We start from the raw sequence: 25,446 nt of genomic DNA, 5'->3' as shown, positions 1-25,446 counted from the left end.
GAGAGATTTCTTCTAGGCAAAGCTTGAGAAAGGCTTTCAGTCTAATCTTTTCCACTTAGTATTTATGCAAATGTAATATTGTATCCCTGATGATGTCTCAGTGATTGAGATGAAATATAGAAGTGAGTAAACATGTTGTTTAATTATTTATATGTGTTGTATTTATTCCATTAAATCCCAATAATGGACTTCAGCTATAGCAATATAAAGTTGTGAATAACCCAATCAATGCCTGATACACCTTTGATTCTTTCACTTCAAATCCTCTTTATGTCTACCTTCTATATATTGCACGGTATCATTTACACCAGTATGATATAAGCTGATAAATATTGAAAGTTTATTTTTCACTTGGTTAGAGTATAATAAATTTAGTTTAATCCTTTATCCAAGTGTGAGCAAACAAAGTTTGCGCTGGAAAGTATCTTCAGGACTGGGGTAAGGTGGTACAACACCAGGGCACTCCTTGCAAAGGTGGAGCAAGCTATCAACACTCCTATCTCAGTATATCTTTGTTTGCTCACACTTGGATAAAGGATTAAACTAAATTTATTATACTCTAACCAAGTGAAAAATAAACTTTCAACATCTTTCTCTAAATCCAGAGTAATTTATTCAAAAAGGGTGGCACACCATTTGGCAACTCCTATAGGTAGAGATGACCTGCTAATTCTTCTGCCTGGTATCTCCACTTGGGCCTGGCTCCCACCGAAGAGACCTCAATAAAGGTCAAAACTAGTCTGGGTTGTGGCCCTTCCCTTAATGCATAACATTAGACATATCTGCAAGGAGATGTGTTTTGCATTATGGGAGATACTGAGATAGGAGTGTGGTAGCTTGCTCCACCTTTGCAAGGCGTGCCCTGGTGTTGTACCACCTTACCCCAGTCCTGAAGATACTTTCAGGCGCAAACTTTGTTTGCTCACACTTGGATAAAGGATTAAACTAAATTTATTATAAGCTGTTAAATAATTCCACAGAAATTGAGCCAGATGGAGTATGAGAGGAGTAATAATGAATATAAAAACACTGGCAGTATACTGGTTTTTCTGTATATAAATGTTAGAAGCATTAGGAATAAAGAGAATGAGTTTGTGGCATTGATTGACTCAGTCTCTCCAAAGGTTGTTGGTATCAGTGAAACTTGGTTAACTGAGAAGGATGTTCTAATAGGAATAGAAATTGAAAGGCATAGCATATTTTGGCAGGAATAAGGAAGGTAAACATGGTGGTGAAATGTTACTTATGATAAGATGAATTGGGCATTCTCAGGATGGTGGAGAATCTCAATGGAAATAACACAAATGGCTTTGAGAGTATATGGTGTGAGACATGTTTATAAGACAAAATATTTAGTAGGATGTTGCTGCAGAGCAGGAAATACAGATGGTAATGTGCAGGAAATGTTTAGGCAAATTTGTTTGGCAAGTGCAAAGTGAGCAAACATTATGTTGGACTTCAAATATAGCAATATAAACTAGGCAGAAGAGACAGCAAGTAATAAGGGAAATGAATTTTTGAATTTCTTGGAGGACAACTGTCTTAGGCAACATGTGGTAGAGGAAACACAAGGATCAAGAGTTTTGGATTTGGTCATAGCATTAGAGGATCTGATTGTGACTGAGATGTGCATTACTTGACTCCCCCTGTTGGTGAGGGTGACCATGTGTGCTGACTTGGAGGATGAATGGGCATGTGTTGGTATCAAAACAGAAAGAATTTTGCAAAATTATAAGGAAGGAAACTATCATGATCTTGGAAACTAGTTTGCGGCATTATAATGGACAAAAGAATTTGAAAGAAGAGGGGTCGTCAGTGCATGGGATGAGTGCATCAGTGCGTAAGGTGTTGTACCACCTTACCCCAGTCCTGAAGATACTTTCAGGCGCAAACTTTGTTTGCTCACACTTGGATAAAGGATTAAACTAAATTTATTATAGTCTAACCAAGGGAAAAATAAACTTTCAGCATGGGAGATAAGTTAAAGGGATAATAAATCCCTCATTTTAAAGCCAGATATGAAACTCGGAGATCGAAATCTAAGAGTTTCATGCCGCAGAACTATCGACGAGTCCAAGCGTAAGTCAACACCTGGGTAGTACAACACTAGGGCAACTCGGAGCAGAGGTGGAGCAAGCTCCATCACTATCCTTAATATTTTCTCATAATGTAAAACGCAGCTCCTAGGAGATGCATTACTGTTTTACATTATGAGGAGAGGTCACTACCCAACCAGTTTCAAACTTTATTGAGGTCTCATCAGTGAGTAGGTAGACCTGGAATACCAAGATTTAAGTGAATCGAACTTACATATACCCCAACTAACGAATTGCCAGACCGATGAGATTTTATTACCGACGAGATAGAAATTGCCAGACGAGATATTAAGGATAGTGATGGAGCTTGCTCCACCTTTGCTTCGAGTTGCCCTAGTGTTGTACTACCCAGGTGTTGACTTACGCTTGGACTCGCCGATAGTTCTTCGGCATGAAACTCTTAGATATTGATATATTTCGATCTCCGAGTTTCGTATCCAGCTTTAAAATAATAAGGGATTTATTATCCCCTTAACTTAATTTACGCTGCCCGAAAAATAGCCTCTTGGCTCTTTATCATGCATGGGAGATACTAAGAAAAAATTGTTGGCAGCAGTGAGAGATTGTATACCTCACATGAAGAAGATAAAGCAATTTGGAGTCAAATGGATGGCAAAAGGAATAAAAGGGGAATTCCAGAAGAAAAATATATCATGGAAGGGGCATAATAATTTAATGTTTAATGAAAAATTTGCAATTGGGCAGGTTCCTGGAGAGTTGAAGGAGGGTAAAATAGTACCATTATATAAGGGTGGTGGTAGAATTGAAGAATCACACTATAGGCCTGTTTATATTTCTTCTGTAGAAGAGAAGTGGACACTTCTATGAGGAATATAAGGCCCAGGCTAGGAAAGTGACGACTAGTATTGTAAGGAGAGAAAAATTAAAATCTGAGAGGAGATTGGCACTGCAATCCAAGGAGTTTTTTTGCTATGTGGCAAATAGGAGGAAAAAATGATAGTGGACAGATTACCTTACTGGAGATGAGAATTGGAGTGACCAAAGCAGATGACATAGTTGAGCTGTTTAATGATCACTTTATTAGAATGTTCCATCCTGGCACCACAGGCTTTATTCGTAGAAGGATGATGACTGGTGGAGTGTTAGAAGTGAATGATGAGGATGTATTCAAATACTGAGTACACCAAATGTCAATAAGGCTGGGGGGGGGGGGGGGATTTCTTAAAATACATGGAATTTTACCATGTATTTTAAGGAAATGTGCTATAGAACCAACTATGCCATTACTTGCTGTTTAATGAAAGTCTTGCAGTTAGGTAGGTTCCTGGAGAGTGGAAGCAGGATAAAATAGTACCATTTCATAAGGGTGATGGAAGAATGGAGGCATCAAACTATAGGCCTGTTTGTATTTCTTCTGTAGTTGTTAAGGCTTGGGAGAAATTGGTAACAACTTTTATACGGAATTGGGCAGATAAGGATAATATTATTTATGCAGACCAGCATGGATATGTTAAAGGGTACCTTGTTTTAGTAATCTGGTTACCTTTTACAAATTTATTATTATTATTATTATTTAGGCCTCGAAGGAGTCAAAAGACTCATTGCTGGAGGTCCTTCCTAGGAAACACAAGTCTATCAAGACTCATTGTGGGAGGTCCCTCCTAGGAAATACAAAGTCTATCATACCACTCCTTAAACTGATAATTTGTATCATTGACCGTTCTCGCTGTCACCACTCTATCAGGCAATGTATTCCACGGTTCAACCACCCTCCATGCAAAGAAACCACTCCTCCAGGGATGGCCCCTTGCCATCACTCCTTCCTGCTGTTTAACCGCAGTGTCAACCCTGTAACCACCTCTCAATAGTTTAAACGTCTCACTGATATCACCTCTCCTTCTATCCACCAAACTCTGCAGTCCATATTCCCTCAGCCAATCCTCATAACTAACATTGTACAGTCCTGAAACCATCTTTGTTATCTGCCTTTGTACCCTTTCCACAGTTAATTTATCCCTTTCAAATCCTGTGGACCAAATCTGAGAACAATAGTTTTAAGTGTGGTCTGATCAGGGTCTTATGCAATGGAATTATAACTCTTTTATCTCTGTAGGTCAGCATCCTTCTCATTATTGCAGCAATCCTCTGTGTTACCTTCCATCTTCGCAATATGTCCCTTGAATTTCAGGTTTGTATCAATCATCAACCCCAGATCTGTTGTCTCCCCTACTTCCTTCAGTATAGCTCCTCCAATAGAGTATGCAGAATCCCATCGATGTGTCCTAAACCTCAAGACCTTACATTTTGCTGCATTAAACCTAGAGTAACAAAAGCAGTGGATACATTGAGAGCAAAGCATACACTCATTTTTTTTTAATTTTTCCAAGGCATTTGACAGTGTGCCATATGACAAGTTGATTTTTAAGTTGCATCATATAGGTTTGGATATCAGGTTAGTGGATTGGATTGATGACTGACTTTTGATATATATCAGAAAGTTATATATTGGTGAAACAGTATCAGGGAGTAGGAAGGTTACAAGTGGAGTTCCACAGGGTTCAGTCCTGGGACCATTTACTGTTCAATCCTTATGTTAGTGATATTGTCACAGGACTACAGGGAGATGTTCAGTTGTTTGCAGATGATATAAAGCTTTGGAGGGTTATTAGTAATAGTGCTGATGTTTTGAGTCTTCAAGAGGATTTGAATAAGCTGGAAAGGTGGGAAAATGAATGGAGATATCAGTTTATCATCAATATCAGCTAATAATTTTTTAACTAAAATAGTCAGTTAATTATTATCTCTGGGAATCTGACTTTTTCCATAATGTTGTTTGTATCTGTAAAGTTAACATGTGCTTTTGAAATTTTGTATATCATCTATTTCTAAAATTATTATAAAAGCATAGCTTATTTATAGAGTACTCTGTGAAACTGTGAAGGATTTCATTGCAAAGGTTGGAGAAGCATATGCTCAAGAAGGATCTGATGAAGAAGATTCAATTACACATAAGGTAAAAATAAGTTTTAAGATTTGTTTTCTGCTCCTACTTCATAAAATAAAATAATCTCTAAATGTAAACATATTTACTAAAGTTTTAAATATGATTATTTTATTTTATGTTTGTTTATTATTATTGTACAATTTATTGGTTTAATGTTTTTTGTTCTTTTATTAATTTTATTCCATTTCATTTTTCACCTTTGAATCACTTAGTTTTTGTTTTTCTTCTTCTTTTTTTGTTGTTGTATATTTAACCTGTATATTTGAATAATCTCTAAAACTCTGTGTTTCACATATTTCCTGATATATTGTATAAGAAAGCATTATTTAATCTATTACAGTCATAGGCTTAATGTAGTGATCATGATGAGAAGATACCACTACTAATTATAAAGAAATAAATGATTTCTGTGTTCATTTAGAGCATTTTTTTCCTTTGAATTAAGTTTATTATTAAATCATGTGAAGTTACAGAATAAGTAGATATTTGCTAAAGTGACATAAGTTTAATAGATAAGCTTACGTGTTTGATTTATGCATAACTTATTTTAGCAGCATTACAACACCAAACAAACTACATTATAAAATGATGTTTATTAACTGGCTTATATGATGCTGGTTTGAAATCCAGCAGCAAAATATAAGCCAGTTAATAAACATCATTTTATAATGTAGTTTGTTTGGTGTTGTAATGCTGTTAAAATAAGTTATGCATAAATCAAACACGTAAGCGTATCTATTAGACTTATGTCACTTTAGCAAATATCTACTTATTCTGTAACTTCACATGATTTAATAATAAACTTAATTCAAAGAAAAAAAATGCTCTAAATGAACACAGAAATCATTTATTTCTTTATAATCAGTAGTGGTATCTTCTCATCATGATCATCAAACAATCAGGCAAGGAAAAATTTACAAAGAGATTAACAGTACTGCAGTGTGTTTCTCCCTTTACATTGAACTCTTTGAGAACAAAATACTTACCACAGCTATGTATAAACCTTTCGTGTGGTTATGTTTTGTCGATTATGTATTTACCATTTGGCCTCATGGGAAAGATCCATTGAATTCTTTGTAACTTACTTAAACAGCCAACATCCCAATATTGACTTCACAGTAGAAAAAGAATCTAATAACTGTTGCCTTCTCTTGATACATTAGTCACTCACCTTTCAGATGGCTCGGTATCTTTTTTTAAAATTTATAGAAATCCAACACACAGGAAGAAACCTACACAGACAATCGTATCACCATCATTCAGCCCAACAGTATGGTATTCAAAAACACACACAAAATTAGGGCTATTTGTTTTACCGATGCAGCTCTCCCCACAGAACTTAACTATTTTTGCCATACTTTCCTACAGCTCCTAGAACAACACTATTCCCTATATCTGAGGTACATCTGAAAATATAGTCAAAGTACTAATAAAATATAACCTTCACACCACATTCAAATCACATGACAAATTAGCAACTCTGATCCACTCTCCTAAGGAAAAACTCCATTCTTTAGCATATCCTGGAGTGTATGGAAGTTTCCTGTGATTGTGAATTAGCCTAATATGGACAGCCAGGAAAATCTGTTAACATCCACCTTAGAAAACATAACAAATACATTCACCATCATTATTATGGCAAGTCTGAACTGGCAGACCATACTTTGGACACTCCTTTGCACAGGGTTAGATTGAAGAAAAACAGTGTGCTATATAGAAGTCATTACAGGTCAGAAAGATTATTTTTAAAGTCAGCAATGGCTATGAAGCTCCTAACATTCTCCTGACATTAACAAACATGACTGCATTAATTTGCTAAAAATTGGAGAGACTGTTATCCTAAGATCAACTCCTACACAGCTGTAATACTTCTTTTTTATAACATTTGAAAGCACCAAATTAGGGCATTAGATCTTTTGTCCATTACAAATTGAATTGTTTCACTTACTCATTGTAACGTCAGATTGTAACATGTTGTTTTGCTCTGAAGATGCTGGTTTGAAATCCAGCGTAATGTAAGCCAGTTAATAAACATCATTTTATAGTTTAGTTCATTTGGCATTGTACTGCCATTAAAATAAGTTATGAAAGTGACATAAGGTAGTCATAAGTTTCTGAATCTTGTGATGTTTCCTGTATAGCAAATCACTGTTTTTGTTTTTACTTGTAGATGCATGTAATGGTTTAATATAACTTTCTTACGCAGTTATATATGTGTGTAAATGACACAAATAAAGCATTTATTTATGAGACACTCAAATGAAAAATGTAGAATACTTTTTGCAGCATACAATAATTTACACCAAAACACAGACAGATATAGTGAGCAACAACATTGTAAATAAATGGATTTCACAAATACTGTGCACTGGTTGATTCATGACAGTATCACATTACTAAAACCATCATATGAATAAATGCAGCATCATATAAATGGGGATTAGTCATAATTGAAAAGCATCATATGAAAGGATTGTCATAAAGCAAAGCATCATGAGGCATGACATTACTGTTTATATATGTATATATGTGTATGTATATATATATATATATATATATTAGGGTTACCAAGTAATTTTATAAACTTGGTTATTTTACTCCTAATATCCCAAGTAAGCAAACAGTTAAGTTTGCGCCTGAATGTAGTTCAAGTCTAAAGGCGGTGCAACACCAGGGCAACTCTTTGTAAAGGTGGGTAAAGCTCTGATCACTATTCTTAGTATTTTCCATAATGTAAAGCACATCTCACTAAGAGATGTATACAATACATTATGGGTGGGGTCACTACCCAGACCCAGACTCAAAAAAGGTTGAAACCTTTTTTGAGGTCGTCTCAGTGAGTAGCTAGACCCTAAATACCAAGGTTTTAGTAATACAGAGCCTTATCAACTTTATCTATACAAGTTGCTACAAAGTGTTTTTATTTTGAATAAGAATATCTCGAGGAGATGTAGATGTAAATACATTTTTTTACCTTGGGAATAATGTATATTAGGGTTATTAAGTAATTTTACATTATTCCCAAGGTAAAAAAAAAAACTTATTTACATCTACATCTCCTCCAGAGATTCTTATTCAAAATAAAAACACCTTGTAGCAACTTGTATAGGTAAAGTTGATAAGGCTCTGTATTACTAAGACCTTGGTATTTAGGGTCTAGCTACTCACTGAGGAGACCTCAAAAAAGGTTGAAACCGGTCTGGATAGTGACCCCACCCATAATGTATTGCAGTATACATCTCTTAGTGAGATGTGCTTTACATTATGGAAAATACTAAGAATAGTGATCAGAGCTTTACCCACCTTTACAAAGAGTTGCCCTGGTGTTGCACCACCTTTAGACTTGAACTATGTTCAGGCGCAAACTTAACTGTTTGCTTACTTGGGATATTAGGAGTAAATAACCAAGTTTATAAAATTATTTGGTAACCCTAATATACATTATTCCCAAGGTAAAAAAACTTATTTACATATACACACACACACACACACACACACACACACACACACACACACACACACACACACACACACACACACACACACTGGGGAGAAGGCATAGCCCCCCCCCATGTTCCGGACTGGTAGGCCGGTTCTCCTTGAATTCTGATGACTTGAATTTTGAAGACTCGACACTCAGGGTAGCCCCTGAGTTTCAAAACGTGACATAAAAAAGGCTTTCATTTTATATATATATATATATATATATATATACACACACACACACACACACACACACACACACACACACACACACACACACATGCATCAGTAGTATCATTCAGTGTATTTATCAATTAAACTTGACTAAGTACCCATAAGAGAGTTTATTATTATTGTACAGGCACCTCTGTGGGGTCTGGAGACTCATCATGGGAGACCAAAACTATTTACACAATATCTGTCATACCTCACCATATCATAACTGATTAGAAACCTATTCCATTCATTTAACTATCCAAGCAAACAGTCTAGTCCTCACATCCCTACTGACTACATTCTTATTCAACTTCCAGAGATGACCACTTGCTCTACCCTCCTTTCAGTCAAGTGCTGAAACATTTCTCCTACATAAATCCTAAAAAATCCTATAAAAAAGTAACTTAATTATCTCTATCCTATCTCTTTTTTTTCACATATCAATCAACCTTTGCAACCCAAAAACCATTAGTCTGATAGCAGACCATCTTGGTGACTCACCTCTGGATCCTCTCTGCCACTTCATTATTCCCAAGAAACCTTGGTGACTAGACCTGAGCACAGTAATCCAGAAAGTAGATGTATCAGGGCCTTATAAAGAGGAATATCAACTTCCTTTTCTCTGCTTGTTAGTATGTTCTTCAATAGCCAAGTAATCTTATTAGCTACCTTGGCAACCTTAGAAATATGTCCTCTAAACTTTAACTCTCTATTTACTATCACTCATCAAAATCCCCAGCTTCATCTATTTCCTGAAGTACAGTTCCATCAGTGTGATAAACAGCTTGTAATCTGTTTATCCCAAAATGCATAACTTTACATTTCTTCATTGAACTGCTACCCATTATCTTTTGCACATAATCCAGAAATACCACTTAAATCTACTGGTCACAAAATTTGAATAATTGTAAAATACCACTTTATTTGGCAGAGGTCTTCAACAGAGTATACAGCACGCCAAATGCCAAATTCATATCATCATCAAATTGCTGATATGTGCCCTCAAAGGATAAAGGATACCATTGTCTGTCGGCAGTTTTCCTCCAAAGTAGTCTCTTATTTGCCAGGCATTGACATCTGACTAAAACACTGTCAGATTTTATATTTCTGTTTTTTTTAGAACACTTCTGTTGCATCAATACAATACATTTAGATCTTGGTCTTCCTCTGAGTCTTTTTTTTTAACATCCTAGCATCAAGTACTTGTTTTGATAACTTTTTCCTCTCTCATTCTGTTTAATTGACTATCCCATCTCAAATTAGCTCTGCTCACACATTCTTCAGTGTTAATATTGTCAAGTTCCTTCCTAAAGTCTCCATTTTTAATATGATTCAACCATTTGTGCCATCTGTTCATCCCTCCTCTTCTCAGTTTTCTCAGCAATTTCATATCTGTGATCTCCAGTCTTTGATCAACTATTCTATTTTGGCTACAGCTGTCAGATTGAGAAGTTAAAATTGGTTGAATACTTTTTCTCTTATGTCATATAAATTTATAAAGAATATATAAAAATATATTCTTGGCTATTTTCATAGTGTTTTGTATTATTATTTTTTTTTTTATGGCTGGCAAGCGGAGGACAGGGCTCCTTGGTCCCCCCCCCCCTCTTTGGGTGCACCACTGATGGAAACACAACACACATGTTAGAATAATTACTTTACTTATGATTAAGAAAGTAACATTTGACATTTCGACCTCTGTATTGAGGTCATCATCAGAAAAACGTACATACATGTACTGGATACAAGCTACATGATACTACACTACAAAAGTAAGACAAATCTAAATGTTTATTAATCATTTTCCCCAGTCTGACCTCTTGTCAGGCTAGGGAAAATTTGGGTGGAGATCTTCTGGGGAAAAAAATTTGGTCTTCTTGTAGGAGGTCTTCTGGGGATCTGTCAAATTCTCTTTAACTATAACTTATCATATTTTGATCAAACTGGCTGCTCTATCACAAAACATATTTTTGAACAGCAATCCTATATTGAACTAAATATATGTCATAAATTCAGCCTTGCAAAACATGAAATAAAGAACATTATCCATAAGAGCCTTTGAGATAATGCTAAACTTCTACATAGAAGCATCTACAAATTTGAATGTATTTTCAAGGAAAGTGATGCTCGTGATCTTCTAAGCCAAAAAAGTATGAGAAATTGTCATTAACGTCATATTTCTTAATTTTTTAATTAATTTTTAATTAACTAATGTTGCCATTAATGGCAACATTAGTTAATTACAAAGTAGAATGCAAACAATGGATTGATCTGAAACAATGAGAGCCACATGATGTTATACATGAAACAATGCAAAGGTATCTGAAGAAACATTGTATTATTAGTTATTCATTAACTGCATTAAAATAAAAAACAGTTAATTATTCAAATTTATAACAGCACAGATGAAGTAAGTGTGTTTCAAACCATAGGATATTGTGGTCCATATCTGTTTTATGCTGTGCCAAACCAGATTTCCTGTTGCTGATATAAGATTGATGTTCTTATATTCTCTTTTCACTAAACATCCAGTTGGTTTGAAGTAAGAATGATAAGTCACAACATGGACACCAGGAAAAGCCAGAGGAGAACATTTATCTCTTGAAGATGGAAACCATAATGATAATTTCTTGATAGGAAGAAAAGTAACCACTAAATTGTATTTCATAAGAATTCTGGAAATTGGTTCTGAGATGCCAGAAATGTATGGGATAGGGACTTGACATATTGTTTCCTTGTTATTTGAGCTAGGATTATAGAAATAAAAAAAAAAAGATGTACGGTCTTTTCTGAGAAGCCATTAATTTCATATATTGTTTGATGTTTAAGAGTTCTTTCTGTAATTGTTGAGGCATAAGTTGGAATGGTTTAAAGTTGATGGATTGCATAAGAATGGGTTTGGTGTTGGTCATTTAGAAAGACTATTGTTTTTTGAGAAAACACAGAGTCAAGAAGTTAATGTAGTAAATGATCGGAGTCTACTTGGGAAGCAGGAAAGCATAAATGGATTGTACAAGAGGAAGATGGATATGAGGTTGAAGATGTGGTTGCAGAAACAAGATGATGCATAAAGGTGAGGATGGGACAGGTAGGAATGGAAATCAGAGTCAGGGGAACAGGAGTGGTCAGACTGAAGAGAGAGAGAGAGAGAGAGAGAGAGAGGGGTGTGGTATAGCAGCTAGAACAGAGAATGTTGGTGCTGGTAGAATGGCCTCAAAGACAGGGGTTGTTATTTTTATATGCAAATGTAAAGAGTATTCAAAACAAGAGAGCTTAGTTTGTTACATTGATTAAGTCAGTATGCCCAAAGATAATGAGAATAAGTGAACTTGGTTGTCTGAGGAGGATGTGATGTTGGGAATAGAAAGGGAAGGGTATATAATTTTCCAGAAGGATAGAAATGTGAAAAGAGGCAGGAGAGTGCTGTTAATGATTGCAGAGGAATTTTGTCCACTAAGGTGGAAGTTGATAGTGCATGCACAGATTATGAATCTGTGTGGTGTGAAGCTGAAATTAATATGCTGTTATATCGGCCAGGAAATGCAGAGAATACTGATTGTGAAATGTTTACTCAAATTAGTTGGGCATGTAAAAAGAAGGTAATGCTGATGGGAGACTTTATATATATATATTTATAATATATATATATAATTTATATATATTAATATATAAATGGGAAATATATATATATATTTTTTTTTAAGAATTCATTTTTACTCAGTTGGAATATTATGAATAAACTTTAATGACTGATACTGAGAGATAAAAAGATGACATGATATATTTGAAAAGATACTACTAGTTTACTAGTTTCGTTGAATTGATCAACATCTTCAGGTATCACAATCAAAGAAGTATATAAAGAATTACAGGAATATAGAATGGAAGGAATTACAGGAATATAGAATGGAAGGAGGAGAAAATGTATGGGAACAAGGAGAGTGAGTTTGTTGAATTTCTGAGAGATAAATATCTTAAGCAGCATGTGACTGAAGCAACGAGGCTTTAATGTTTTAGATTTGGTGATAACTTCACAAGATGTAGTTGATAATGAGGCGTTGACACTGCTGCTGGTTGTTGAGAGAGATCAAGAGGTACCTGATTGACTAGTGAAACAAAAATGGATATATGTGGAAGTATAAAGCAGGTGTATAGGAAGCTCTGTAGTCAGTTAGCATCAGTACATTTGGTAGATGAGCTGAGCAGAAAAGATGTAGACAATGCATGGAAACTCACAAGGTATTATCTGACGAAAGCAATGTATAACTGCATACCAAGGATTAAGCAAGTAAATAGAGTTGGAGTGAAATGGATGAACAGTGAAATCAAGCAAGCAGTGCTGGAAAAGAAAATGCTATGGAGAGTTGGTGGTGATGGAATCCATGAAGAGTATAAAGTGCAGGCTAGAAAAGTGACAACGATGGTAAAGAAAGAATTTGGATCAGTATGAGAGGAGATTGGCTGGTCAAAATAAAATTAATTCAAGGGAATTTTTCCACTATATGGCAAGCAAGAGAAAGAGTAATTATGGCAGGTTGACACTGGTGAATATTCATAGCAGCAGAATAATAGTTGCAAAGGACAGGGCCGCGCCAACCCAAGAGTGCAAGGGATGCACCGCACCCAGGTGGCAACATTGATAGGGCGGCATCTTATGTAGCTAATATTAATTTGGATTATACAATGCAGTATTAGGGGCGGCTGATAAAAGTTTGCACCCGGGCAGCAAATACCCTTGGCGCGCCCCTGGCAAAGGATATAGTGAAATTATTGAACAAGCACTTTATAAGTATATATCATACTGGTGTAAATGATGTCGGAAATATATATATATATATATATATATTTTTTTTTTTAAGAATTCATTTTTACTCAGTTGGAATATTATGAATAAGCTTTAATGACTGATACTGAGAGATAAAAAGATGACATGATATATTTGAAAAGATACTACTAGTTTACTAGTTTCGTTGAATTGATCAACATCTTCAGGTATCACAATCAAAGAAGTATATAAAGAATTACAGAGACTTAAAATTGTAATAACAGAACAAGTACAAAAAGACAGTAGCGTGTTTGAAAACAAAATGCGAGCTTGAGTTCCAAACAAAGGTATACTACGCGCTGTCGTGAGTGTGCCAGTACTGAACAGAGGCAACGTGTACATCAGAGAGATTAAAACTCAGGCTGTTGTTGATATGAGAGGAATATAGAGAAATTTCCCTAGATTCGACAATCTTTCTCTCAAGTTCATCATAGCACACATGGGTGTTAGAAGTTTGAGTCCAGTTCACAATGTGTTGGCGGCCTTCGTCTGAGTTAGCAGAAAAGAGAACGTGGCTAGAGAGAGCGCTAGCTCTAGTCCTGTTATATGAGATTTTTAGACCACCTAAACAAGTGCCATGAAAAAATCTCTTTTACCTTCGAACTGGAATCAGATGACTGCCTCCCCTTTTTAGACCTGAAACTTACCAGATGTACTGAGAGTATTGAAATCTCAATTTTTAGAAAGTCTACTCACACTGATAGATACCTTCATGCTTCCTCCCATCACTATCCCCCACAAAAATTTGGTATTATTTCCACCTTAGCTCACCGAGCCAAATCATTACTTACAGAAGAAACAGAAATTGAAAATGAACTCCTTTTTCTTAAAAAAAACATTTATTAATAATGGTTTCTCTCCTAAGAAAATTGACAAATTTCTTTCCCCCAGTCACTCAACTACTTCTGAAGATTCCTCTTCCCCAAGAGCCTTCACTCTTTACCTTACATCAGCTCTATTTCACCAAAACTGTCAAAGATTCTCAAGAAGTTTAACTTCAAAACTTACTTCACTACGCTTCCAAAAAAACTTCGTTCAATATTTAGCAAACCTAAAGAGAAACATCTTCCAACTCAGTTTCCAGGAGTGTACAAGATCTTATGTGATTGTGGAAAGCCATACTATGGCCAGACTGCTAAATCCATCCTTCTACGTTTGGAAGAATATCATCGAGACATATCATATAACAGGAGTAGAGCTAGCACTCTCTCTAGCCACATTCTCTTTTCAGCTAACTCAGACGAAGGCCGCCAACACATTGTGAACTGGACTCAAACTTCTAACATCCGTGTGTGTGTGCTATGATGAACTTGAGAGAAAGATTGTTGAATCCAGGGAAATTTCTCTAGATTCCTCTCATATCAACAACAGCCTGAGTTTTAATCTCTCTGATGCACACGTTGCTTCTGTTCAGTACTGGCGCACTCGTGACAGCGCGTAGTATACCTTTGTTTGGAACTCAAGCTCACATTTTGTTTTCAAACACGCTACTGTCTTTTTGTACTTGTTCTGTTATTTCAATTTTAAGGCTCTGTAATTCTTTATATACTTCTTTGATTGTGATACCTGAAGATGTTGATCAATTCAAAAACTAGTAAACTAGTAGTATCTTTTCAAATATATCATGTCATCTTTTTATCTCTTGGTATCAGTCATTAAAGCTTATTCATATATATATATATATACAGGAAGGCAAATAGTAGGAGAATTGGAAGTGAAAGAATCTGAGGTGTATCAGGTGTTGATTGGGTTAGATGTTAATAAGGCTGTGAGAAGGGATGACATATCACCATGTATTCTAAAAGGATGTGTACCACAGTTGGTTATGACCTTAACCTGGTTTATTTAGTGAAAGTCTTTCAGTGGGTAGGGTTCCTAAGGAGTGGAAAGACGGCAAAATAGTGCCATTCCACAAGCATAGTTGTAGAACAGAGGTTTCCAATTATAGACCAGTCTATATAATTGCAATTGGTCAAGGTGTTGGAGAGATTGGTTAGAAATAGAATACAGAATTAGGTTGATGGATATAGCATTCTTTATGACGGTCAGCATAGATTTGTAAAGGGTACGTCCTGTTTTAGCAATTTACTTGCTATTTATGATAGAGTAATGAGTGTGTTTGATAAGGGAGAGAATCATATACAGTGATCATCTTGGACTTTGCAAAAGTGTTTGATAGATTACCACATGATTATGTTGGGATACAAGTTACAGAGGATAGTTTATTGGTTAGATGGATTGGAGATCGGCTCTCTGAACAATACTAGCAAGTTGTGTATGATGGAGCAGTGTCTCAAAAAAGTAGAGTAACCAGTAGCATGCCCCAGGGGTCTGTTCTTTGTCCCTTTGCTGTTTAACTTGTTTGTAAACTATACAGCATGTGGACTAACTGGGTATCTTCAGTTGTTTGCTGATGATGCAAAGTTGGAAAGAATTATAAGTAGCACTGCTGATGTTAATTCCCTTAAGGAAGATTTGAATAGACTTTTGACTTGGACAAAGGTTGTAGTTTTAATATTAATAAGTGTAAGGTGTTGCATTTTTGAAGTTCAGAAATACAAGGCTGTGTACTATATCAATGGCTACTGCAGGAAATGGATGAGATTCAAGATTTGGGAGTGATAGTTGACAGTAGACTGAAGTTTAGAGGGCTAGTGTTGCAGAGGCTGCATATTGTAGTGCTGCTATGATAAGAAATACTCTAACATGTAGGGAAAAGGAAGTGGTTGTGCCACCGTATAAAGCACTGGTCAGACCATACTTGGACTGTTGTGCTCAAATCTGTTCACCTGGTTTTCAGTGCGGTTTGGAAACATTGGAGAGAGTCCGGAGGCAAGTGACTAAGACAATATCAGGACTTTGGAATTCTGACTATGGAGAGAGGTTGAACAAATGTCGATTGCAGAGTTTAGTAGATATGAGAAAAAGAGATAGTGAGAGGATTTTATCAGATTAATCTAGATGAGATTATAAAATGAGTAGAAGGTAAGAGGGGAAAAACCAGATATCATCTCCAGAAGCTATTTAAGAGTGTGGTGAAAAGGGGTGTGCGGAGTAGATTTTTTACATGGAGAATTGTCGGATGTAATACATTGCCAGAATGTGTTGTTAATGCAAGGAGTGTTAAGGATTTTAAGATTCGTTATGATAAATATGTTGTTAGTTGAATGAACCTCCCACGATAAGTTCTGCTGACTCCATGGAGGGTGCAATAATAATAATAATAATTTCCCATTTTAAAATCTCATCATGCTATATGAAACTGCCTCCCATTCAAGATGTTTGTCTTCATAATTAATACTGAATATTATAACTTCTGCCTCCTTTCCCTCATCCCCAAGTCCAAAAAAGTCATCTTATAGTTGTTATTTAAAAACTGTAAATGTTTTGATCTTATTCTCATTAGTCCCAGCTATGTCATTTGGATTTGTTTCTAGCTGCATTTAATTTAATTCACTGGTGTTGCTGACTTTTCATTAAGGACCCTGGTTCTCTGACACAACAGCAGGGGGGGTCTTGTTTACTTGGACAGCATCTCAACCAATAACATCATTATGTTGTATATATTTTAGTTTTTTCATCTAATACAGATTTCAGTTTGGTCAGCTAAATAGATGATGGTAGTGGCAGTTCACTGTAGTTGGATTAAATGGTGGAGATGGAGAGTTATAGAGTAGGTGCCCTCCCTTGATGAGTCTTTGGACTCCTTGGAGGTGTCACGCAATAATAACAATAATAAGTCCCAAATACTGGCTCATGCTCATCTAGTATCCATGTGAATCCCGATTAATAAATGAGGATTGGACATTGGGCTGTAATTGACTTGCATTCCTTATTGGCAATATGAAAGTTTTCTCCCAGTTATCTAGCTTAATCACTTAAATGATCTGTGTGTGTGTGGGGGGGGTCACTTAAAAGCTTAGGATTTCTTAAGTAAAAGTTCCATACTGTTAAATTTAATTTGGTTAATTGAATCTGTTGCTGATTTTTTAGTGCTATGATGTCTAGGTTACTGATTAAAATGCTGCTTTTTTTTTTTTTTTTTGTATCAGTGTGCTGTTCTGAATCAAAAGCTAGATTCTCTTCTGCAAGCTTTAAAGGAAGAATCATTAGCATCCTCTGAACCTCAGGAATTACTCCAAGAAAAGGAAGATATAGAAGAAATTGAAGATAAAGATAAAGATACAGAAAAAGTAGATATTGATCCAGAAACAGACTCTTCATCTGATGATAAGAAAACTGTTAGTAAACGAAAAAAGGTAAACTTAATATTAATAGTCCAACCTTTCACTGTAACAAATGCTTGCAGGAACCAAATAATTAGTTGATTATATTGAATGGTTTGTTACAATGATTTTTTTAGCATGATACTGGTACTGTAGAGTTTTGGTTAGTACATTTTTGTTAAGTTAGTGGGAATTGATGTTTGCTATAGTGAAAGTCAGCTATAGTTTGATGTAAAATTTTATTATTATTATTATTATTTTAACATGTTCTCTGTGTTGTCATATGAAATCAGATATGCTAATGAAAACAGAAAGGGCAAACTGTTGCGTGACGTACTGTAATCACTAGCTCATCTAACATTGAAACTTTTTTTTTTTTTAATATTTATCCCGAGGCTGAGAGACCTATAAAGCACATCAGTGCCATATGTGGGGATTTCTATTAGATTGGGATTGAGCACTCAAAAAAAAAGTAATTTAAATGTTTCACTATTTCATCAAGTTCTTTAGTTTACAGTAAAAAGTCCGTTGTTAAACAACAGGAAGTAAAAATGTTTCCATTTCATTCATCAAAAAAAAAAAAAAAAAAAAAGAAAGAAAGAAATCCATATCATTATTTAGCATTTATTCATCATCATTAATTCTGTGATGGTCCCAGTGGTGTAGCTAGAGCTTTTGCCACCCGGGGCAAAAGTCTCTGAGTTTTGCCGCCCCTCTCAATACATACCAAAAATACTACAGAAAGTCGAAACGACGTATAGGGAAATAAATTAAAACATTATGTTTATTTTTGAAGTAAAACTTTAATTTCAACATTCTAAAATGTTATTTTTCTTGCTTTTCTGTAAGCAAAATCGTCGATGACAATGGCGAAGTCTATTTCATAATAATGTAGGTAATTCTTAATCTGTTTTATTTAGAAAAACTCCTCTCACAACTAGCAACACTTATAGCAGTTGTGAGGAAAATTCGCAGTAGTATTACAATATTTGGAAATGAGTTCTCGAGATGGTATTTTAGAATTAACTGCGAAAGTTCAAAAAGATTCAAAGTGCCGCCTGGGGTGGATCGCCCCCTCCCTAGCTATGCCTCTGGATCGGCTTCAAGGGATGTACAGGATACTATAGTAATGCATAATTAAGTTTATATTATTACTAGAAATCTGTTAATAATTTTCTTCCAAATTAGTCTGTTATTTATAAGGTCACCAATATTTTTTCAGATTAACTTCATCAATCTTATCTAAATCTTGATCTTTCTCCAAGTCTTTTCCTACCATTATAGCATCAACTCCTGTTTTGCTAACATTTCCTCTCTCATTCTTTTAAGTGCCCATACTACTTGGATTGGATTAGTTCACACATCCCTTGAATCTTAACAATATCAGGATCCTTGCTAATATCTTCATTTTTAATAGGATTTTGTCAGTGCTGACAGATGCTTCACCTGTAATTATAAGAACTCTCATATTTCAAGTCTATAGTGTTTGATCAACTGTTTCATATCTAACCCAACCCTCATATTCCTATGTTAAAATTAGTTTGAATTACTATCTTTGTATACTGCTAGTTTATTGTTTAAGCCAATTTCTTTCTTATTTCACATACATTTATTAAACTTACTCTTCCCACCATAGTTTTGATTATTCTATTATCTATTCCAAATTTATGTTGCCATCTTCTCTACCTGTACCCAAATAGCAGAGATATTTTACTTGTTCTGCAGGTTCTCTATTGAGAATTTGCTGATGTGTTTTCCATGTTCCTGCCTATATTCATAGTGTTTTGCTTTTATGATAGATTTGTATACCATAGTTGTAAGAGCAGTTATTCGGTTAATTTTAAAGAATCCTGGAGTAGCATCCTGGTGTTGTACTCCAGAATCCTAGAGTATATAACCCCTGGCAAAAAGTATCCGAACAATGACTGTAACACTGACATTATATATATATATATATTAGGATTTATTTTTTCTCAATACATAAATTTTGTTCAATTTGAACAGTTATGAATATAAATACAATTAACAAAGAAATAACATTTATTATAAAAAAATATTTTATAGTTACTTTTAACCAGAAATTAGTTGACTGGAAATCAAAAACCGATCACCAAACTCAGTATTTTGTTATTCCTCCTTTAGCCTGAACGACAGCTTTCATCCTTTGTAGCATGGACTCAATAAGCTTTTGACACTCAATTGGCAAAAGTTCACTCCAGCTTTCCGTGATTGCTTGATGTAATTCGATGATTTTTGTGAACCTTTTGGTGTTGATTTTTTGCTTTAAAATCTTCCAAACATTTTCAATCGATTAAGGTCTAGGTTATTTGAAGGCCAAGTCATAGTTTTAATTGGAGTGTTTCCATTGTTTCGCTGATAGTTCTTGATTCGTCTGCTGTGGTGACAAGATGCATTGTCATCTTGAAAAATGAAGTCATTGGAATTCTGGAACCAAAAAATGCTCTAAAATTTCTTTGTAGACTTGAGAGTTGACTGTAACATGATACGTAGTTTTCCAACACCTTATGATGTCAAGCAACCCCAAATGGTAAATGAGAGTAAAAAGTTACCCTTGGTATTAATGGACTCATCGAAGAACTTTTAGCCAACTCTTCTCCATAAGGTGCCATTATTATCATCACAAGACAAATTCGAGATTCATCACTAAAAATGACTTTTTTCCAGTCATCAGATTCCTAATATACATGATTTTTATACCATTTGAAGCATGCTTTTTTTTGTGCTGCTTTGTCAAAAAAAAGTTTTGTTTTAGCTTTGTAAAAGTGAAATTCTTGACCATTTAGCTGATTTTTTTGATACTGTGTGGCCACTTACCTTCACTCTGTAGTTCAAACCATGCAGCATGAAGTTGTTTGCATATTGAATGCTGCATAGATTTTCACAAGTTCAGCCAGTTTTCTGTCCTGTCTGCATGAGGTGGCATGTAGAATGCCCACTTTGAGGCATGCTTTTTATACCATTAGTAGAATGATATATTTTTCAAATGTCACATACAGTACTTTGAGCACATTTTAATAATCTAGCTACTTGTCTTTGAGACATTCCATCTTTCAGATAGTCAATCATTCTGTTTTATAATTCGCTCAAAAATTCTTTCACAGGAGCATCCTTTAACACTGTAGATAAAAGTCAGATTTTGCAACCATGATTCTGCTCCTTATAAATGTTTTCTCTGTGCTTTGCACATGCACCGACAATTGTAGATTTGCATATTGGGGAAGGATACATATTTGTTTCCTCAGTGATCACTTACTTTTCCCTAACTGTCAGCTTGATCTTATAATTTAACACACAGTTAATTTATTTTCTTTAAGTTAACATTTAAATCTTTGAATCATACATAACATTTTCTTTTCTTTTTATACTTTAAAGTGAGCTATTTTATTTCTTGCATGCTCAAATATGTGTATGTTAAAATTTCCGAGAAATATATGGTGTATATTGCAGCTGTTGTAATGATACCAACATTGATCAAATACTTTTTGCCAGGGGTTGTAATATCATCTCTTCATAAAGTAAAGAACTGAGTTGAATATCTCTTATTTTGATATCAGGTTTAATGCCACCTTCCTTCGTAATGTAATCCATTAGACAATAAATAAGATTGGAAATGCCTGCAGTCTTGTCTTATATCTGATTTTCCATCAAACCATCTTCATGTACCTACTTCAGTTCTAACTGCTGACTTATATCTTAAATATAGAGTATGTAACGTGTACTGCTCTGTCTTCTTCTTCTTCTTCTTCTTCTTCTTTCACTCTGCCTTATCCCATGTTAAATGGGGTCGGCGCACCAATCTTTAACCTTCCTCTTCCAAGTTCTCCAGTCCAGAGCATCCTTCGGACTCCATCCTTTCTCCCTAAGATCCTCTGTCATCTTATCCCTCCACCTGAGCTTGGGCCTGCCTCTTTTCCTCCTTCCCTCCAACTCCATATACTCCACTCGTTTACCAACATACTCCTCACCCTTCCTCTCAACATGTCCAAACCACCTCAGCCTACTTTCTTGTATCTTCTTGCCAATTAGTCCCACCTTAACTGTCCCTCTGAGTCATTCCTTATCCTGTCCTTCTTTGTCACACCACTCATCCATCTCAACATCCGCATCTCCACTACCTCCATCTTCCTCTCCTGTGCCTTGGTTATAGGCCACGTCTCCGCACCATGGAGCATCGCTGGCCTCACCACCATCTTATAGAGCTTTCCTTTCCTCTTACAACTCACTCTCTTGTTGCACAGGACCCCACTTATCTTCCTCCAATTCATCCAACCTCATGTTATTTGGTGCTGTATTTCCTCATCCAGGTCACCATTCCTCTCGACAACCGACCCAAGGTACTTGAATTTCTTCCCTGAAATTAGCCTTTCATCCTGGAGTTGTATGACGATATCCTCGTCACTCCCCGTTGACATATATTCAGTCTTCACCCGGTTAATTCTCATGCCGCTCTCCTCCAATGCCTTTCTCCACTCTTCCAGGGTATTTTCAAGCTTCTCTCGGGATGATTCACATAGAACAATGTCATCGGCAAACAGCATGCTCCATGGTGCCTCCTTCTTGACATCCTCCACTAGTACATCCATGACCAGGTCAAAGAGGTAGAGGCTCAGAGCTGACTCTTGGTGTAGCCCTAAGACAATAGGGAACCCTTCTGTCATGCCGACACTAGACCTGACCTGAGTTTCTGCTCCCTCATACATCTCCTTCACCAACCTCACGTACTTCTCCGACACCCCCTTCTTCCTCATACACTTCCATACCTCCTACCTGGCCACTCTGTCGTATACCTTTTCCAGATCCATAAACACCATGTGCAGATCCACTTGCATCTCTCTATATTTCTCCATCAATCGTCTTAGTGCAAATATTGCATCCGTTGTCCCTCTTCCTGGCATAAATCCAAACTGCTCCTCACCAATTTTCGTTTCCTGCCATAACCTTGCTTCAATTACTCTTTCCCATATTTTTAATGTGTGTGACATCAGCTTGATTCCTCTATAGTTGCCACAGTCTTGAACATCTCCTCTTCCTTTGTAGATTGGGACGAGAATACTTTTCCTCCATTCCTCTGGTATCTTTTCCTGTTGGGCTATTTTACATCAGATCCCATAACATATCCACGCCCTCACTGCCCAAACTTTTCCACACTTCCCCAGGTATCTGGTCTGCTCCCACAGCCTTTCCATTCTTCATTTTTCTCAGTACCCAAACCACTTCCTCTCTACTTATGTCTTGCACCGGTCTCTCATTTACCTCTCTCTTGGATTCTCCTCATTTAGTAGTTTTCGGAAATATTCTTTCCATCTTCCTCTGATTTTGTCCTCGTCTTGTAATACTACTCCTGAGGCATCCTTTATCTGCTTGACTGATGTTATGTCTTTCGAGGCCTTATCTCTGGCTTTCGCTATTCTCAACAACTGAGCTTCACCACCGTTTCTCTCCAGTTCTTCATAAACCTCATCAACTGCCCTCGCTTTTGCCCTTGCCACAGCTCTCTTTGCATTTTTCTTTGCTAATCTATATGCCTCCTTGTCGGCTTTAGTTCCAGTCATGTCCCATTTTTTCTTTGCCTCTTTCTTTTCCTTGATCTCCAACTGCACCTCCTCATTCCACCACCATGCCTCCTTATCCTCAGGTGGTCCCTTTCCTGATGTTATACCAAGCACCTCTTCTCCAATTTTTCTAATATTCTGACTATTAACGTCCCACCATTCTTCCACATCCTCTAGTAACTTCATTTCTTTCAATACCCCTTCTTTAAACTTATTCCTTGGTCCTTCCTCTTCCAATTTCCACCACTTTATTCTCCTCTGTACCCACCACTTCCGTCTATTCTTCTTTTCCTTTTTTATATCACAGTCTACCACAACCAACCTGTGCTGTGTTGCTACAATTTCTCCATTAATCACTTTACAGTTTTTCACCTCCTTCAGATGTTTCCTACGGCACATAATATAGTCAATCTGACTCATTCTATTCCCGCTCTTATAGATTATCAGATGCCCAACTCTCTTCTTGAACCATGTGTTAGCTATAGCCAGATCGAAGGCCACAGCATATTCTATGATTTTTTTACCTTTGTTTACCGCTCTGTATGATACCCAATTTATGCCATATAATTATATCATTTTGTTCTTCCCTTCTACACTTTTAGTAACTTAATTGTTTCTATCATATCCCCTCTTTCTTTTTTTTCCCTGTCAACCAACTTCTGCAACCCACAAATTCTCAGTCTGTTTTCATGGGGAACATTCCTTAGACCACCAAATATCTTGGTCACTCATGTCTGGATCCTTTCTGTCACCTCCTCATCACCAAGAAACTCAGGTAACAGACCTGTACACAGTGATCCAGATGTAGCTATATCTAGGCCTTATAAAAAGGAACAGTGATTTCCATATCTCTGGTTGGTAATGTTCTTCAATAGAGAAGTGAATAAATTATCCCAAGCCTTTCAGGCATGTATAATGCAATGCATAATGTGAAGGGCCACTACCCAGACTAGTTTCAACCTTTATTAACATCTCTTCATTGGTAGCCAGACCCGGGAGAGATACCAAGGTTGAAGTAATGCAGAAGTCATATATATCTCATATACAAGTAGACAAAGGGTGCATGACCTTCCTAATAAAAATCTCTGGATGAGAGAAAGATGTAGAAAGTTTTTTACCTTGGGTGTAAAATACATTAAAGATACCAAGAAATTTTGTACTTGGTTTTAATCCTTTTCCCAAGTAAGCAAACAAAGTTTTGCACGCGAAATATATTCATGTCTGAGCTACTTCCGGGTCTGGCTTCCACTGAAGAGACCTCAATAAAGGTCAAAACCAGTCTGGGTAGTGGCCCTTCCCATTATGCACTGCATTATACATGCTGAAAGGGGGTGTGCTTTGCGTTATGGGATACATACTAAGACAAGTGATATGAAGTCATTAGCCTCTATATACAAGTAGCGCAGACGTGAATATATTTCACGTGCAAAACTTTGTTTTGCTTACTTGGGAAAAGGATTAAAATCGAGTATAAAATTTCTTGGTATCTTTAATGTATTTTAAACCCAAAGTAAAAAAACTTTCTACAACTTTGCCAATACCTATACCATCACTTCTGAAATACTGATTGGTTTTTAATTGCTACTTCAGTATTGGAGCTGTCTTTATGCAACAGAATTAATACAGAAAATTAATTAAAATTACAGAAAATAAGTACCAAAGAATTACCACTTCTTTGGTACTTTGCAAAGCTGAGGCTTATATTCCATCTAATCCCACAGTCATATTTGTATTGAAATTCTACATTATCCTAATTACTTCCGATTCATCAGTCTATTCTCACAAGTTCCTATCATAGTAGCATCCTCAGTTGGATAATACATCCTAGCAAAGTGGTCACTCAGTAAATGAGTGATCTTGTTTGCTTTTGTCACTTTGATACCATCAGCACTCATTAAAATTGTATCCTTCCTTAGTAATTGCTCCTTTTGCTTGTCGCATAGCAAAAGAACTCTGGGATTTTCTATGGCCTGCTCAGCCAATTTCCTCTCCTAATCTGATTTTGTCTTCCTTGTCATGCTTGTAATCTTTCTTGCCTTTCCCAGTGACCTTTCTCTTTACA

General features: G+C 36.1%; 1 protein-coding gene across 1 annotated transcript in view; it reads left to right on the top strand.

Annotated features, from left to right (window-relative positions):
* Window positions 1-25,446, top strand: part of LOC150094898 (diacylglycerol kinase delta) — a 566,581-nt gene that overhangs the window by 312,273 nt on the left and 228,862 nt on the right. Inside the window, exons 14-15 of the mRNA XM_090411584.1 lie at window positions 4,977-5,070; window positions 17,638-17,844. Of these exons, the coding sequence (XP_090267710.1) occupies window positions 4,977-5,070; window positions 17,638-17,844 (301 nt within the window). The remainder of the gene's footprint in view (window positions 1-4,976; window positions 5,071-17,637; window positions 17,845-25,446) is intronic.

This window comes from Typopeltis vanoorti, chromosome 21 (assembly GCF_054136105.1).
Source record: "Typopeltis vanoorti isolate ZY-2024b chromosome 21, IOZ_Tvanoo_1.0, whole genome shotgun sequence".
NCBI classification, from domain to species: Eukaryota; Metazoa; Arthropoda; class Arachnida; order Uropygi; family Thelyphonidae; genus Typopeltis; species Typopeltis vanoorti.
Note: the sequence above shows the minus strand (reverse complement) of the source record. Positions and strands in the feature narration are given on the sequence as shown.